This window comes from Archocentrus centrarchus, chromosome 20 (assembly GCF_007364275.1).
Source record: "Archocentrus centrarchus isolate MPI-CPG fArcCen1 chromosome 20, fArcCen1, whole genome shotgun sequence".
Lineage (NCBI taxonomy): Eukaryota > Metazoa > Chordata > Actinopteri > Cichliformes > Cichlidae > Archocentrus > Archocentrus centrarchus.
This window is the reverse complement of record NC_044365.1, coordinates 22,984,446-22,998,120: the sequence shown is the minus strand read 5'-3', so window position 1 is coordinate 22,998,120 and position 13,675 is coordinate 22,984,446. Positions and strand designations below refer to the sequence as shown.

The 13,675-nt window shown below is 40.6% G+C and overlaps 3 protein-coding genes across 4 annotated transcripts; 2 read left to right on the top strand and 1 right to left on the bottom strand.

Moving 5' to 3' along the window:
* The first annotated feature begins 987 nt into the window (after positions 1-987).
* LOC115799548 (clusterin-like protein 1) lies at positions 988-5,166 on the top strand. 2 transcript variants are annotated; one of them, XM_030756769.1, is made up of 9 exons: positions 988-1,140; positions 1,776-1,877; positions 1,980-2,128; positions 2,564-2,734; positions 2,815-3,265; positions 3,356-3,484; positions 3,965-4,179; positions 4,469-4,649; positions 4,953-5,166. In XM_030756769.1, the coding sequence occupies exons 2-9, from the start codon at positions 1,787-1,789 to the stop codon at positions 4,961-4,963; spliced, it is 1,398 nt and encodes a 465-aa protein (XP_030612629.1). In that variant the 5' UTR covers positions 988-1,140; positions 1,776-1,786; the 3' UTR covers positions 4,964-5,166. The 2 variants fall into 2 exon arrangements, with proteins under 2 accessions (XP_030612629.1, XP_030612630.1); XM_030756770.1 differs by having other exon boundaries at positions 1,023-1,140; positions 1,748-1,877.
* A 320-nt stretch (positions 5,167-5,486) lies between these two features.
* tyms (thymidylate synthetase) lies at positions 5,487-7,534 on the top strand. Its single transcript, XM_030756771.1, has 7 exons — positions 5,487-5,837; positions 6,123-6,196; positions 6,294-6,468; positions 6,594-6,695; positions 6,790-6,965; positions 7,059-7,130; positions 7,213-7,534. The coding sequence occupies exons 1-7, from the start codon at positions 5,597-5,599 to the stop codon at positions 7,348-7,350; spliced, it is 978 nt and encodes a 325-aa protein (XP_030612631.1). The 5' UTR covers positions 5,487-5,596; the 3' UTR covers positions 7,351-7,534.
* Positions 7,535-8,749: 1,215 nt separating this feature from the next.
* Positions 8,750-13,653, bottom strand: enosf1 (enolase superfamily member 1). Its single transcript, XM_030756160.1, has 15 exons — positions 13,460-13,653; positions 13,250-13,352; positions 11,785-11,900; positions 11,159-11,245; positions 11,039-11,065; positions 10,881-10,953; positions 10,752-10,790; positions 10,518-10,600; positions 10,322-10,444; positions 10,109-10,243; positions 9,691-9,732; positions 9,480-9,609; positions 9,230-9,329; positions 9,073-9,154; positions 8,750-8,968 (listed from the first exon to the last, which is right to left on the bottom strand). Exons 1-15 carry the CDS (start codon positions 13,538-13,540, stop codon positions 8,876-8,878), a joined length of 1,314 nt encoding a protein of 437 aa, XP_030612020.1. The 5' UTR covers positions 13,541-13,653; the 3' UTR covers positions 8,750-8,875.
* Positions 13,654-13,675: the final 22 nt, after the last annotated feature.

Genomic DNA, 13,675 nt, shown 5'->3' with positions numbered 1-13,675 from the left:
TAATCAAATGCATGTGATTAGCAGCACCTGGCTGCAACTTATCCTCTTAAATTCAATGAAGCAGTAAGACTGTACTTAGTTTTTCACAGGACTTCAAAAAGTCTTGTGGAATTTTTTTTTACACATGACTGTATGCTCGATGGGGTCGTGCTCCACAGTTTGAGAAACACTTTTTCAGAACCAGTGTGTTAAATGTTTCTCTCCATCACTCTAAGAGTTGTAGACAGAGTGCCAAAAGCACTGGAGCTGTTGTGGATACTCATGATGACAGATGGGTTTCACTAAGACACAAAAGCCCAAAGGATTACATGTGGTTTTGCATTTTCTTTTGGCTGTTTATCACCAGTTAGTACAGCTACAGCACAGGTAACCATATCACAAAACATGCAGCTACATTTCAGGATTTTAAAATGATATTAATATCTCAGAGAGCCAGTGCAAATAATACAGTCAGAGTTTTTATCAATATAAGACAGACAAGAAACATATTTAGTGTTCACTGGATTGGATTACACAGCTGTCTTCTACTGATTCTTTTTAAATACCATACAGAAATGAATGGGAATGGATGGCTGCCTGGAATGGTAGAAATCAAAATATAAGTAACGTAACAAAAAAATGAACATTTACATGGTTAAAGCTAAAACTAAAAACAGCTGCATTGCCTCTTTTCAGTTATTGCATTTTGTGTACAGTGTGCACGTGTGCATGTGCATTCCTCCTGCTCCTGTTGTTGCCTGCAGAGCAGAGCTTAACCCATGATTGAGACCATGCCAGTGTGTGTGCCAATTCTCTGCAGGGGGCTCAGGCTTACTGTCAGTCTGATAGAGATTAAAGCATAAAGTTTTACCTAAGGAGGGCTCTGGACTATGTTAGAGACCATTAAGTGCGTGAGAGAGACCTGCAAACAACTGAGCATGTTATATTTACTGGGCATTAAAGCTGATCTGCAGGTATGTAGTGCACATAAGGCTTAATAACCAATAATGCAAAACCCACTAATAGGATCTGTGCTGCTGAGTAGATCCATAAAAATAGAACAATCCTCAGAGGAACCAGACTGTCTCAGTCTCATCCCTCCGACAGCACAAGCTGCTGCTTTTTTTTTTTCTGGAGTCGGATGTTTTGAGAGCTCTCAAGGTAAATAAATGGCTGTTCTACATTTCTTTGGTTTGTGTTTCGAATAGACTCACACAGCTGCATGCCGCCCAGACTTGGATGAGATCTTATAGGGGAATTGAAATACAGCTGTTGTTACTTCAAACTGGATTTTAAATGTGTACCACCTGGAGGATGTAATGTTGTATGTGTTCACTGACAGTTAATGAGAGTAATTTGCATTAATAAGACACGACGACATAAGTAAATGTGTAGCATTCAGAGCAAAAGTGCAATTAGCACCAGTTTCCTTGTGTTAACTTAGACAGACATGTGATAGAGGGTTGCAGTTGTTTCCTGATATTTACTGTTTACTTACTGTTATTTCCAGCTTGTTTACTAAGAAAAGAATCATGCAGTAATTTGAGCTTTTGCTATTTTACGTTTTGGATATTCACCTTTAGGTATAACTCAGCTGCACTTTATTGCACTAAGTTATCATACGTGATACTGATGAACAAATCCATAAAGAGTAACTGACTGCTGAATTAGTGAATTAACATTTTTCTTCCCTTCATGCTGTAATTTTTCAAAAATAAAACTGCCTGAGAAGTGGCACCACCTTGTGGTTTCTGTTTCTTTTTCGCAGAAATCAAAAAAATTCTCCTTTTCTGCAGCTTGAGGCAGGATGTCGAGGTTTCTTGTTCAGATTCTCTTCATCACTGAAGTCATGCTCTGTGCCGCTGACTCTCCTCCACTCAACGAGGAAACGCTGAAAAGTAAGACCTCTGCTGACAGGAAAAAAACATCTTATCGGTGATAACTGTTGCAGAACTGTTGCAGAATTTGTGTGTGTAATGTGTTCCAACCCCTGTATGCAGAACTGTCTGCAGCTGGAGAGCAGTATGTTGGTGAGGAAATAAAGGGAACTTTACTCGGGGTGAAGCAGGTGAAGGAAATGATGGAGAAGAAGGAAGAGAAGCACAGACACCTGATGGATGCCCTGAGGCACAGCAGTGACAAGAAGAAGGTGAATTATGCTCGTTTTGTGCTATACTGATCGTCAAGGTCCTGCTTCCATTTGTCGCTGGTATAAGATGCACATACAATAAAAATACCATAAAGCCATCTCGTGTTTAAACAGTTTCATGCCAGTCTTTGTGCATTTTTCTGAAACCCACCACATATTTTCTGCTTCACAAAGGCAAAGGCGCACAGAGAAACCTCAAAGCAGACAGTGAATAATGAGTGTGGGAGTGCAGCTGGTTAAGTGAGTCTGGGGTGTAGTTTTACTACAGTCAGGATAAATTAACTGTCTGCAGATTAATATGTTTTCTGAGTGTTTTCAGAACACTGGGCAGGGCTGTGTGCCAGAGCTTCAGACTTCATCTTATCCTCTTTGGCTTATTAATATATCTGTGACAGGGGTTTCTGTTTTGGGTTTGGGTTTGGGGGGGTTCTTTAGGGGGCGATGCAGCTAGCCAAGGAAACAGAGCAAAAACTGGAGGAAGCCGAACAGCAATGTCAAGATTTAACCAAATCTTCATTTGGGGAGTGTCGACCATGTCTGGAAGATTCTTGTAAGGCCTTCTATACGTCCACGTGTCGCCGCGGCTTCGCCTCTTTCTCGTTCAAGGTTTGACTTTAGCACATTCAAACAAAAATCATCTCCTTCAGACTGATGTTTAAGGTCTCTGTGAATCTCTCTCTCTTTAGGTAGAGGAGTTTTTCAGGAAACTGGCCACTAAGTTAGACGATACAGACCAGGTCCAGAATAAAAATGAGGAGAATTCAGGTGGAACTGTGCCAGCTGAAAACCGGGTCACAGAGGACAAATCCAATATGGAGCTGCTGCAGGCCGAAGCATTGTTCAGCGAGCTGTTGTCAAATATTAACCTTTTGTACAACCAGAGCATTGGCCTGGCCAAGAAGATGCGACAAGTGTTTGGTCACTCCTTTCTGGAAACCTTCACTACAGAGCTCCAATCCAGCTCGCTTTCAACGAGCGGGTCGAGCGCTGGCTTCTTCGGGTCGGTGGGTTTGGAGCACGTTCTTCATTCAGTGTTTGACTTTGGGAAGAACATGCTGGGGGACTTCAGCGCCCCAGGGGCTGATTTGTTTGAAGAGATAAAAGAAGCGGAAGAGTATGTTCAGCAATCAATTCGAGGTATCTGATGCATTGGGCTGCACTCTAAAATGTGTGTGTTTGTACACAACGGTTGTTCATGTGTAACATCATTCGTATTATCCTACAAAGATACAGACTTGTTTTCGGCAATGGGACAGTGGCAGAGTGGATATATGTGCAGAAGACTTCGCAGACAAGCGTCAGAGTGCTGGAAGCTCCGAGACCTGTGTGAGACATGCAGGGAAGATCTGTTAAAGGGTAAATCCACACAGTCACACATAAACAATTTAAACTGTGTTTTAGATGACACATTGTGTGTGCAAGAGCATAACAAAGACTTACCCAGTTTTGTGTGATGAAAAAAATGAGAACAATGGCAAAAAAAACCAGTGTCACAAATTCCTAGAGCCATAACATAATTTGACAATGCCACGTAACTTGCTTTGTCTCACAAACAGTTCAAACGCAACAACAATCAATTTATTATGATTTAAGACACACAAACAGAACATTCACATCTGACAAGTGGGAATCGGCCTGTTTTGGGGATATTTGAGGCTTGACCTAAATGGTTTATTTATTGTTAAAATAGTTGACTTTCTCCTGACTGAATAATTTCAACATTTTTAGATGGATGCATGAAAAATAAACTCAAGGTCTGTGCGTGTGGTTATGCAGTTTTTCTGTCCTTTAGTTTACCTTGCACATCTGGATTTATTAACGCACCTCCTCTTATAGCATGTCCCAGTGTGCAGCAGTTACACTCTGAGATGGAGGAGATGTACATGCTGCTGAACGCCTCTCGTCAGCAGTATGACGGCAGGCTGCAGCTGGTCCACAGACACACAGCAGACACTCAGAGATGGCTCAACAGCATGCACGACAAGTACGGCTGGGTTAGTCAGCTGTCGAACAGCACCGTGGACCAACGCAGCGTCTTCACTGTGATTGAGGTATGTGGCTAGTGATGCTGCATCTGTAGACATCATCTTTGGTGTATAAATTGGGAAGCTGTTATCAAGGTTACAAAGTACTAAGAAACAGCAACAAGGATTAGGCTTGATCCTACTTTGGGATTTCTTTGCCAAAGAACATTAAAAATATTGTTGTCGTTTGAATATTATTACACATAAGAAAGATCACACTGTTTATGAATAAAGCAGAAACTTCATGATTATTTTAGCTGACAAGGATCATTATTTTGAGCCCGAAAGCTACCTTCAGTTTAATCTCATCTTTCAGGTGAGTCCACAGCAACAGATGAAGAATAACAAACCTAAAGCAGACAACAGTGTCACCGTCTCTATAATGGATTCAGCTCCAGTAACCATACTGGTCCCAGCAGAACTGGAGATGGATGACCCGGCTTTCATCCAACATGTTGCTCAAGAGGCTCTGACGCTCTATAAACGGCAGATAAAAGGTATTGATCCGTGTGGTCCCTTAGTGCTAGCATCACCTGGCAGAGGTCCAAACTGAATTTGACCTAAATGAACTGTGATCATTTAAAATCACTTTGCACTGTGAGAGTTGGATAGATCGGATAGTCTGTTACAATCCAAGATGATAATGTGATTAGAAAAATAATCGTGCATTCCTCTCTTTATTGACTTGCTTTAAAAGATTAATTGGATCCATGTGAAATGGATCACTAATTATAATATTTTTGTTTTTTGTAAATCTTCTGTACACTTACTTAATGTTAAACTGGCTCTTTTCTACACAGGAATGGAGTAATGTGATAAAACCAGCATGGAAACTGTTTCTTCAGATGAGCCCAGGACATTCGGGTTTCCTTAAGCACAATTAAGCTGATACTTGAAAATGTGCCGCATAGACCTCTAAACCTTCATATGCACAGTTTATGTTGATCTTGTTTGTGTATGTTGATTCTTAGGTTTTCATATATCTCTGCAATAAAACAGTACACCCTCCACAAACCTCTGTTTTGGTTCTTATTCATATCAGAAATCATTCTGAATCATTTAGTATTTGAATTTCAGAATCAATAACACGTAATAGTTACCAGAGTTTGTTTTGTGCAAAACAGCATATTATATACATAAAAAAATACTTTTAAAATATTTTTATGAATGCTTTTATGAAAATATATATAAAACAGAGAGAAAGTATTTACAGACGATATATAATGTGCATGCAAAATCAAAACAAACCAGGGCGCGCTTTTCCGTAGACATGCGCTTTTCGGTGCTCACGTGAGACTTCCTCTCTATCTTATTGGTTGTGATCCGCGGGGGGGGTGTGACAAAACTTGAAAAAAGGAGCGCTTTTTCTGCAGCTGATTCTGAGCTGGCGCTTTTTCTGCACCTGATTCTGAGCTGGGAACACCGAAACTTTTTGCTCACAAAAATGCCCGCCACTTCTGATATATACACCGGAGAGCTGCCGAAAGAGGCCGGCTGTAAGAAGGAGGAAAAACCGGAGCTGGCGGCTTCGGCCGAGAAGAAGAACAATGTCGGATTTTTCTGTGAAGAACAGGGGTATTTGGGTCTGGTGGAACACATCATCCAACACGGACGCTCGAAGGGGGACCGAACTAATACGGGGACCCTGTCCATGTTCGGTGCTCAAGTCAGATACAGCCTGAGAGGTACAGTTTGTTTGCATTTTTTGGTGCAGTTTACTATGTCGTACTGGAGAAAAGGGCCTGCGCGGAGTAATAAGATCCGGGTTATGCAGAGGTCCTTTTTTAGTTTGACATACTGTCATTTAGTGTAAAGAGACACCTTTAAATTAAATAACTTTAAGTATAAATTGGCATAAAATAATAATAGTGGTTATATAAATGCCCATCTGCACATGAGAGCCAAAACAGCTACTTCCTACTTCATCAGCTACGTCACGTAACCTTTTTTTTTTTTGCTTTTATTCATAGACCAGTTTCCTTTGTTGACGACAAAGAAAGTGTTCTGGCGAGGGATCCTTGAGGAACTGCTGTGGTTCATCAGGGTGAGTCTGGTAGAGAAAAAAAACAAACAAAAAATGTAACTTATGAAAATTTTCCATGCATATCAATTAGAGCTGAAAGTTTTGTAATGTGTCACAGGGATCAACAAATTCCAAGGAGCTTTCAGCGAAAGGCGTGAAGATTTGGGATGCCAATGGTTCTCGAGACTTCCTGGACAATCTTGGGTTCACTGATAGAGAGGAGGGTGATCTAGGACCTATATATGGTTTCCAGTGGAGGCACTTTGGTGCAGAGTACACAGACATGCATGCAGGTACAGTGTCACAGGCCCACCCAGTTTTATGAAGCCCTGAAGTAATTTGTCAGGGTTAATTCAATCAAATTGCAAATATTTAAATGAAAATCTTTTTTTTGTGTTTCCATCAATACTTTGAGCAGATTACACAGGACGAGGTGTCGACCAGCTGCAAAAGGTCATTGACACCATCAAAACAAATCCAGAGGACCGGAGGATCATAATGTGTGCTTGGAACCCCAAAGGTGAGGCCAACCGAGACCTTTACTAAAATTTACTAAAAGTCTCATTTTGTGAAGAATTATGCAAGATGTAAGCTTGTGTTGTCTTGTGTTGCAGACCTTCCTAGGATGGCGCTGCCACCCTGCCACGCACTCTGCCAGTTCTACGTGTGTGATGGTGAGCTGTCGTGTCAGCTGTACCAGCGCTCAGGTGATATGGGCCTGGGGGTGCCTTTCAATATCGCCAGCTATTCACTTCTTACCTACATGATCGCACACATTACAGGACTCAAGGTAGGGCCAGTGCATGCTTGTCAAACCTCATATCTGTTTGGTCCAGCAGTGCGCCCTCCATCAACTCACCTGTTTCTAAATCTGTCCCTTCAGCCTGGTGACTTTGTTCACACCCTGGGAGACGCTCATGTTTACGTCAACCATATTGAACCTCTCAAAGAGCAGGTGGGTTTGCTAGAGACAATTCTTACACGTTCCAGTTCTATTTGATTTAAAACTTATACAAAAATGTGTGTTAAATGTGCAGCTTCAGCGGGAGATCCGACCGTTCCCCAAACTGAGGATCCTGAGAAAAGTGGAGAAAATCGATGATTTCCGTTTGGAGGACTTTGAGATCTATGACTACAACCCACATCCCATAATCAAAATGAAGCTGGCTGTGTAAACTGAAGCCATAAGATGGTTATGAATGAACAGTATGCTCGTTACTCATACATATTTTAAAATTTCATTTTTTTTGTGTTGATTTGGGTGAACTCTCAAGTTCTAAGCTTTTCAGTGATTTCTTCTCTACAAATTCTTTATGTTGATAAATCATCTAATTCTGTAAATAAAGATATTAACTTTGACAACTTCTATCTAGTTCTGCATTCAGTACAAAAATCTGAATTTGACACTAGCAGGTAAACGGTGGGTTCACTTACACTTTGGCGACCAGGTTATTTAAAGAACCTGAAGATGCCTGCTGTAACAGATCAACACAATATGTGTGAGATGTAGTCACAAAACCTCAAAGGCTGATAAGCTGGAGTCACATGCCAGTGTATGGTTTGGCTTAAACAGAGTTGCAGCCTTCAAATACTTTTTAATGGTTTTCCCTGGCTCAGAGAGCACCTTTAGTGAGCACGATCAGACCACTTACAGAAAAGCAATGAGTCTGTTTTACCTTTGACAGAAATGATGCATTTTTTTCTCTTCTGATCATTTCATAAATAAAAATGTCATACTTTAGAAAAAAATCCAGATTAATGAAATAGTTTAAAATAATTGTGTCTGTAGGGTCTCAGTCATCCGGGGCATGGTAGTTGAAGGCAACTGGACTGTCACCATAGAGGTGGTCTTTTTCACCCTGACGTGGGTGACCCTGATCACCCACGTCTTGACCCTTAGAAGTGTTTAGGCATGTGCAATAAAAAAAAATCCTTAAATACAGTGTATGAGCTAAAAAAAAAATAAAAAAATGCTAGATAATATACAAATGAAAGTTAAAAACTGCAGCATTGTCTGATATTTTGAAAATGCATAGTGTAGCCAAAGAATTACTAAATGGTCAAATATACTGACACTGTGTCAGTGGCTGTTTGTAGACTCCCAGGTGCAAATACAAATGACTGAAATAGGAATAACCTGACTCTTTAAAAAAAAAAAAAAAAAAGGTTTAAAATCAAATTCTGAAAAAAACCCTTCCCGTGAACAATTACATATTAGACTGAGACTAATTAGATGTCTTGCATGACATTAAGTGGATGTAAACAAACTCAAGTGCTCAATACAAGTTTTACAGCTTGGCTTATAATTAAGTTTTATTTATGTAGCTCTGTTTTACAACAGCAGTTATCTCAGAGTGCTTTACATTATAAGGGAAAGACCTTACAATATGCCTCAAAGCAAGAGGTCCTGGGTTTGAACCCACCATCTGGCCAGGGCCTTTCTGTGTGAAAGACTACTAATTCCAGGAAAGCTGCCTCAGAGAGTTCAGGCTGTGTTGAAGAATAAAGGTCCTCATACCAAATATTGACTTTCAAGCTTGTCAGAATTATACAAACTGTTTTTGCCTTCTATATTGTATTTACATGTATGTTTTAATGAATCTCTGCACTTATTTCCCACTCTCCTAGCAAAATATAAAGTAATGAGGGGTGGCTCAGGACTTGCACAGTACAAATATAAAAATCTTTAAAATATAGCTCTTATTTGTTGATTTCCAGTTTCCAAATGTCTCCTTCAGGGTACTCATGTCTGTTCACAGATGCTTCCAGCATCTCACAAGAATAGCCTGGATCCTGAAATTAAAGATCAGAATGTACAAATATATAACAGAAACTGTAAACAGTAGAAAGTTTGGTTTTCAGGGTATTGCAGATTGACTTTCTAATCAGCGTCTTGCCTTTGGGGGCATGTAGTGGGCGTCTTGAATCACTGCAGGACTAGTGAAGTGCTCATGGAGGTGGTCTACATATTCACACATTCTGGGGGAAAAAAAAAAAAAGTCAGTGTAAGGTTATAATCACTAAGATCAAACAAAAAATAAACACTGCTCCTACCGGTTCCTGAGATCTGCAGACACACAGATGTAATCAAACAGAATCAGATGCTGGACAAGCTCACATAACCCGACTCCTCCAGCATGAGGACACACAGGCACTAAGAAAAAAGAAATACAAACCCACGAGTTTCCTCTGTGTTCTCAGTATTGTCTAATAACCTTTGAGTGCTTTTGGCAGCTTATAAAAAAAACAAAACAAAAAAACAACACACCTTGAGGGCCCACATGATTGTGCCTTGAACTTTTACCTTGGAACTTGTGGGCCATCAGCAGCACAGCCAGGTTCTCGTTGACACTGCCCAGCCTACAGCTGTCTATCTGGACAAACTGCAGCGCAGAGGCCTGCAGGAACTGCTTAAACATCACCCTGTTGTGACACTGCAGAGGAAACTCAACTGAACTCAACTAAAAATATAATCTATCAAAGATATGCTTGTTGGAACAGACTTGAGCTCTGACCTGCTCGCCTGTTGCCACTCCAATCCCAAGTGGAGCCAAAGCCTGCAATGAAAATTTTTTTTTATCATTCAACAGCCCTGGATGGATTACTGAGTGGGCCGAAGAGACAGAAAGAGGGCCCTGTCCTTGTGTTTAATGTTACCATTAATATTAATCATTGGAAAGTCAATGAAATGATCACATAGAGATTTAAAATGACTGCCAAGTGATGCAAAACAACCACAAAAAGACATAAAATGACAATAAAAGTAAGCAAAGCAACAACAGAGACATAAAATGACTGCAAGCATCATGGTTGCTTTGTTTTGTTGCTTCTTGACCCTCTCTGTTGTCTTGTGCACACACTGTTTCACGCTTGAATCACAGTCATGCTCTTCACAAACACGAACAAGCTGGAAAATATATATTATTCTCACACCTTAGAAATAGCAGCATGACCCAGGATGTCATCTGGAGACGTGGGCTCCTCGATCCAAAGAGGTTTGACCTCAGCCAGTCTGGACACCCAACTTATGGCCTCAGCTACGTCCCATCTCTGGTTGGCGTCGATCATCTAACCCACACGCACAAAAAAACCCTTTAGCGTAATTTCCTAATGCTAATACAACAGCAGGGGCAAAAACAGGCTTACCAAGGTGCTACTGGGTCCAATCATTTGCCTGATGAGGCAGCACCTGCGTATGTCATCCTCTAGGTCAGCACCGACCTTCACCTTAAACCTGGTCCAACCGCTTTTAAGAGCATCTGAGCAGAGCTTATCAAAAAACACGACTAATTAAAAGCCTAACTAGACATACTGTATGCTGATTGCTTTATAGAACAGAGACCTGCTTCAGCTGCTGGTCTGAGTATCCAAGCCAAGCACAGGAGGTGGTATAAGCAGGATAACCCTCCTTCAGCATCTGATCCTCTGGTAGAAAAAAAAAGGTATGTAATGAACTAAATTGTGTTTAAATGGACTAAATAGGCCTTTTATGGTGGTTGAAAGGACTCTGGTTGGTTTCTAAAGAGGCAATTTAGATGTGCAGAATCCCTTTCAGCCATGTAATTAGTGTGCTCACCTCTCTGCTGCTTTCCCTCCTGTGCTTTCACAAGTATGTCTGAAAAAAGAGGCAGAAGGAGTTTTTGGGAACACATTTCTCAAACTGTACTGGACAGATTCTATGATCTATGTCAAAAACCGGTCTCACCCAGAGCTTCCTCCTCTGTGAGAACATCAGTGATGTATCTGAAGTCAATGCATGACAAAATCTGCTTTGGGTCCTGAATTGACAAATATAGGGCTTGATATTTCCCTTGTGATCGTATTCTGGACATAAATCGATGGTCTAAATTATCTCTGACTCACCATGTCGACGAGCAGCTTCCACAGCGGCTGCAGGAAAATGACAACGGGTTTTGAGTCATGAGGTGTACTTTATGAGAAAAACTATGTTTTACTTATTAAGCTTCGTCTGAGATTTCCCACCTTGCCCTCAGCCCTCGCCCACAGATCCCACACAGCATTCAAGACTGCAGCGGTGGCCAGATGGATCACTCCTTTCTCTGGGCCTAACTGTGCCAGACAAGATTCAATGCTACATCTAGTAAAAGGCACTAGAATGAAAGCAAAACTGGGCAGTACATCATAGTTTGTTAATAGGCACTTTTTTTTTTTAATCATGCATTCATTAAGTAGGTTTTTAAACACCCTTTTATGGTTAATTATTATTTTTTTTGCATGAATAGCTTCATTTCTGAACAACAGTGGCAAAGCTATCACTCTGCATAAGCTGTCTGATATAGTGTGGGTATGTAAATCCAGCCTTTATTGAAAGAAAATAAACTTTTTTTTATATAAAGCATATTTACCCATAAGTGTTAAACATGGGGATGGAATTTAAACACTATTTGAAAATCAGCATATTAGTCAAAAAAGAAACTGGAATTAGATTGATATCTAAAAAATGACTATAATCCAAAGCAGACCTCAAAACCTGTCAGAAAATCTTTTCAAGGTGTGCTAAACTAATACGGCTCAATTGGACCGAATGGTTCCACTTTACCTGTGCCTGTTTTCATTATATTTATTACTCATTATGTGTCTGCTCTCACCCATCTCATCTGGCCATCACTGGTCAGGAGGCGGTAAAACCCACGGAAGTTGCTCACAATCTCCTGCAACGATTTGCCAACAACCAGTTCTGCAAGGGCCTTCACAGCACACAGCACTGCAGGGTTTCAATCAACAAAAAAAAGCAAAACTGTATGAATATCAAAGCATCCACAGACATCTATAATTTTACTAAAACTCATTTAAACAGGTACAGGGACCATGGAGTCTAAGACAACAGCCCTGCATCAGTTCCAAGCTTTATAAAAGTTATGATGTTCACTTTTTGTCTCATTTATCTTGCAGCTGCTTTGTGCTGCCTTGGACAAATGTGTCTCACTCATAAGCCTGCTCTCTTTGATATAAACTCAATTCAATTTTATTTATATAGCACCAATTCAAAACAATAGTCACCTCAAGACACTTTATATTATAAGGTAAAGACCCTAAAATATTAAAAAGAAACCCCAACAATCAGATAAACACATAAGAAGTGAAAAGATTTGAGTGAAGAATTAACACTCAGAGCATCATGGGAAGCTGCCCAGCATCCTAGGCCTATTAAAGCATAAGTAAGGGATGGTTCAGGGTCACCCCAGTCCAGCCCTACCTATAAGCATAAGGAAAGTTTAAAGCCTTATCTTATTGTCTGTCTCCTGAATCCACACTGGGAGCTGGTTCCATGGTAGAGGGGCCTGGCAGCTGAAGGCTCTGCCTCCCATTCTACTTGTATAAACTCTAGGAACCACAAATAAACCTGCAGTCTGAGAGCAAAGAGCTCTGTCAGGAAAATATGGTACTATGAGGTCGCTATGATGGGGTCTGATAAATGGGGTGAAAGAAGCACCAATCATATCAGTAAAGCAGTGTAGTGCGACAGGATCACCCACTGCAAAACAAAAGAAGACCCATTTTATAATAATTACAGTAAGTGAACTGCGTTAAAATGCATTTGTTTTATCTTGGTGTACCTAATAACCCGCCACGTGCAAGTGAACTGATGTAAATGAAATGCATTGACTAATATTACCGCAAGATGGCAGTGCAGGGTTTGGACATTTGCAAAAAAGAAGTTATTTTCAGGAACATCTAAAATGTGGCAATTTATCTGCTACTTTTTAACTATTAAGGAGCACATAGACTATAGAAACACAGACAACAGATCATATTGCATTTGGCTGATATCTGTAATGTAAATGTTTAAGATTTGGTTGTGTAAGTTATGAAAGGCTGTGTTCGTGTAAAGATCTGTATCGCAGTTGTAATTTTGTTCGCTAATAAAACAGCAGAGTTTTGGCATTTAGTGCAAATAGCTGAGATATTTTTTTTTCTATCAAAAACATTTTGGTAAAATTCAAAATTTTCAAGAGGTATAAATTCCGAGCTTACTGTGCGCACTTGAACGCAACAGTGTGTTGCGGTCTGTTAGAACGGGTCACGCGTTTGCCACCCCTGTGTAAATCTTACCGATCTCGGTGCCTTTTCCTAAAGTGAATGTGAGGCCGAAACCTTTAAGCCCGCAGTCCGTGTCGAGGACCACATAGGCGGCCGAGTAATCCGGGTCAGCGTGCTGCAGTGTGGACAGAAGAAGGAGGAAAGGCCTCATACTTTTGACTTTGTTCGTTTATGAACGCAAACATACACGCGTGCGGAGAACAAGCAGCGCAAACTTCTTACCATCGCGTCTGAGCCGTGCTGCTCCAGAGACGTCGGGAATCTCACGTCCCTCACTGTCAAATTAATAATTTTGTGCAACATCTCTGCACGCACATTAAGTTTGTCATGGAAAAGAAGCAGTTTCTTCTCTTGTGACCTGTATAAGATTACCCCGCCCACTTCACTCTGTCATGCTGGTTTAAACATTAAAGATGAGGCTTAAAGAGACAAAACATC

Bases quoted from the DNA above. Each gene is read 5' to 3' on its own strand.
- LOC115799548 (XM_030756769.1), top strand. From the start codon at position 1,787: ATGTCGAGGTTTCTTGTTCAGATTCTCTTCATCACTGAAGTCATGCTC. The intron at 3,266-3,355 runs GTATCTGATGCA...TATCCTACAAAG, and splicing joins TGTTCAGCAATCAATTCGAG to ATACAGACTTGTTTTCGGCA. The intron at 3,485-3,964 runs GTAAATCCACAC...CTCCTCTTATAG, and splicing joins CAGGGAAGATCTGTTAAAGG to CATGTCCCAGTGTGCAGCAG.
- tyms (XM_030756771.1), top strand. From the start codon at position 5,597: ATGCCCGCCACTTCTGATATATACACCGGAGAGCTGCCGAAAGAGGCC. The intron at 5,838-6,122 runs GTACAGTTTGTT...TTTTATTCATAG, and splicing joins AGTCAGATACAGCCTGAGAG to ACCAGTTTCCTTTGTTGACG. The intron at 6,469-6,593 runs GTACAGTGTCAC...TACTTTGAGCAG, and splicing joins GTACACAGACATGCATGCAG to ATTACACAGGACGAGGTGTC.
- enosf1 (XM_030756160.1), bottom strand. From the start codon at position 13,540: ATGTTGCACAAAATTATTAATTTGACAGTGAGGGACGTGAGATTCCCG. The intron at 10,445-10,517 runs GTCTCTGTTCTA...TTTTTTGATAAG, and splicing joins CAGACCAGCAGCTGAAGCAG to CTCTGCTCAGATGCTCTTAA. The intron at 9,155-9,229 runs GTAGGAGCAGTG...TTTTTCCCCCAG, and splicing joins TCTGCAGATCTCAGGAACCG to AATGTGTGAATATGTAGACC.